This window comes from Cryptomeria japonica, chromosome 6 (genome assembly GCF_030272615.1).
Source record: "Cryptomeria japonica chromosome 6, Sugi_1.0, whole genome shotgun sequence".
NCBI classification, from domain to species: domain Eukaryota; kingdom Viridiplantae; phylum Streptophyta; class Pinopsida; order Cupressales; family Cupressaceae; genus Cryptomeria; species Cryptomeria japonica.
Window position 1 is genome coordinate 566,089,817 of NC_081410.1, and position 2,818 is coordinate 566,092,634.

A 2,818-nucleotide genomic window follows, 5' to 3' on the forward strand; every position below is an offset into this window, starting at 1 on the left:
GACGATGAGAGTGCTTACACTTTTCAAAGAATTTCACGTTGGCTTTCACATGGTCAATAATAGAATAAGCTAAAGCTTCCCCCTTAGTCTTCCAGTCTCTAAAAACTCTATTGTTCCATTCTTTCATAATATACTTGTTAGCCTAGAAATGGTGTCTTAAAATTTGTCTTGACAACTTTAAGAAAAAGATAATATTTATATATTTAATTATTGAATATTCAATAATAAAGATCTGATTAAAAACATTGCAAATATCTTCTTAGTCACAAAAAGTGGCCAATTGCTACTACATCATAAATACAATAGCAATAAAATTACTATAAACAATCTGGACCTCATCCCTTATGGTATTGAGACCTTGCACTCAGCAAGACTTGATCCCTGATGAACTCAATTAAAACCTTCATCAACAAAGACCCATTGACTAAAAGAATGACGTTGTCTCTTAGCTGAAGGCTGTAAATAATAAATACAACAGCAGTAAAAATACTATAGACAAGTATATCATAAATATCAGTTCAAGCCTGAAGTAAAAGTGACTCCTGTAGTTGGAATCCATGAATTTCCAGAAATGAATTCAGCAGCTGTAAACTTAGAGGCTTCTGTGGCACTGGTGATCACGTGAAAACCAGGCCAATTCACACGATTTGACGTTCCTGCCCCACCTCCGGTGTTGCTGTATTCGCCGTAGTATAACGTGCTGAGAGCAAAGTTCCCGTCCCATTCCAACCAACCAGCAGGGTCAATGTGATCGCCCAGTGTGGATTGCATAAACACAGTGCGAGAGTATTCCCTCCACGGCCTCCCAAGGTATGTCTTGATGGATCCTTTCACAGCTTGGAGATCGGAAGACGCTGACACTATGCAATTCTGGACGGAAATTCCGGTGTTTTCATTAGGATCCGTTCTTGCTTGGGCAGTAATTGTGTTGATCTGGTTGCTCATGGGACGTCGGGCAATGATATTGCTATTCTGGATGACAACCGCAGCGTTGCCGAATATGAAATCCACAGTGCCGTAGATATCAACTTCGCGGTAGAATTGGCGGAGGGAGTAGACATACAAAGTGTCTTGGTAGCCTTTGATGCTGCACCGGTACACGGCCGACTGGTCAGATCCCACTCGAAGAGCCACGGCCTGGTGCTTCTCCGGCCCCGCGGTGTTCTCAAACGTCATATCTCTTGCGATGAATCCGTTACCAGAAACAGCTGCAAGTGCACAGACAAACACACAAATACAAAGTCAATCACACAATTCATTCGGGCAAATTCTTAACTATCTCCTGGTTTTGAAGTCTTACCCACAGTTGCAGTTTTGAAGGTAGTGACGCCGTCTTGGACGCTCTTGCTTCCAGTCACAACAGTTTTATCCTTGCCGTCTCCCACCAACATCAAATTGGTTATCTTTTTGGATATAGCGATGTTCTCCTTGTATGTTCCGGCCTTAATGTAGATGATATATCTCTCGCTGCTCTTCTGAGGCGCAGCGTTGATTGCTTGGGTGATTGTTCGGTAATTGCCGGAACCGTCTTGGGCTACCACCGCGCTCGCTTGGCTGACAGGGCTTGATGCCTGCAATAACTTGCGATCTCCCGCTGACAGCCATTCGGGAAATCCATCTTCACTCTCAAGGCCATGGTGGGTATAGAAATCTCCGTTTTCGTTTTTGTTTACAGATAGCAGGTGGCGGTTATTAATGGTCTTGGGAGACAAAGTAGAGAGCTTGAACAGGGAGAGCGAGTTGCTGATGAGTTCTGACAGATTCAGAGCTCTGGATGACATGAGAGCCCTGATGGGATTGTTGGCACCCAAATTGAGATCACTAAATCCATTCAAGCAGGTTTCCTGGTTTGTCAGAGCTGCACTCAGCCAAATTGGGGAGTCTGTAGCTAACGAACCGTTATTCGAGCAGACGCTGAGACGATCGATGGTATCTACAAATAGCTCTAAACAATCTTGCAACGCCGCGCGTTCTCTTTCATTCGTTACATTGTTTTGGATAGATAGAGCGAAGTCGTGGGCTTTTTGAGCTCTTTGCAAGCTCACTTGGAAAGCGAGGTTAGTGAGGTCGTGAAGCTTGGCAGTCTGATCAGCAGGATAGGAAGCCATGGACGAGATGCATCGCTCGGGATAACGGGCTTTGCTACACGCCAAGTTCGCCACTGTGGAGAGCCTTCTCCAAGCATGACGATGATGATGAATGTTGTCATTTGAGCCGACCGAATCATTGATGGCCACAAAAACGAGTGCAGTCACAACAATAATTGACGTCACAGCAACGACCACGCCTCTGATTTTCCAGTTTTCCTCTTTCTCTTCATCAACTTTGACATAACTACTGTTCATTTTGTTAAGACAATGCTTCAGGCGAGGATGGAATTTGGATTGAAAGTAAGCCCAAATCCAATCTCGAAAGACTGGAGAGGTTAGACAATTGAACTCAACTACTTCTTGGGAGAAATGTAATGGATGGTTTGAATTTCAATGTGCAAAGCGTCACATTATATAGGATGGGATTCCTTGAGCCTATAGAAGGCTCAATAGTCACAATATCGGTCAGTTTTAAATCACACATATTAAGTAACATATTAAGTCTAGAGAATGTTAGTCTATTATGAGTATTTAACACTTTCAAGCTTAGAAGTGTATTCTTAGTGTGACCACATACATTAAGCAACATATTAAGGCTAGAAAATACTAGTCAACTCTGAGTGTTGACCACTTTTAAGCCTAGAAGTGTAAGCTTAGTGTGTGTTGTTTAAGCCTTTGCTTTGTCTTTAAAGTGAATGATCAGGAATTGGAATTTGATTCTGAGAGAA

General features: G+C 42.8%; 1 protein-coding gene across 1 annotated transcript; it reads right to left on the reverse strand.

Annotated features, from left to right (window-relative positions):
- Window positions 1-296: 296 nt before the first annotated feature.
- Window positions 297-2,485, reverse strand: LOC131049321 (pectinesterase). The gene is made up of 2 exons (XM_057983369.2): window positions 1,301-2,485; window positions 297-1,208 (listed from the first exon to the last, which is right to left on the reverse strand). The coding sequence occupies exons 1-2, from the start codon at window positions 2,343-2,345 to the stop codon at window positions 514-516; spliced, it is 1,740 nt and encodes a 579-aa protein (XP_057839352.2). The 5' UTR covers window positions 2,346-2,485; the 3' UTR covers window positions 297-513.
- Window positions 2,486-2,818: the final 333 nt, after the last annotated feature.

Excerpts from the sequence above, each read along its gene's own strand:
- LOC131049321 (XM_057983369.2), bottom strand. The coding sequence starts at position 2,345 with ATGAACAGTAGTTATGTCAAAGTTGATGAAGAGAAAGAGGAAAACTGG. Across the intron at positions 1,209-1,300 it reads CTTCAAAACTGCAACTGTGG|CTGTTTCTGGTAACGGATTC; the intron begins GTAAGACTTCAA and ends GTGCACTTGCAG.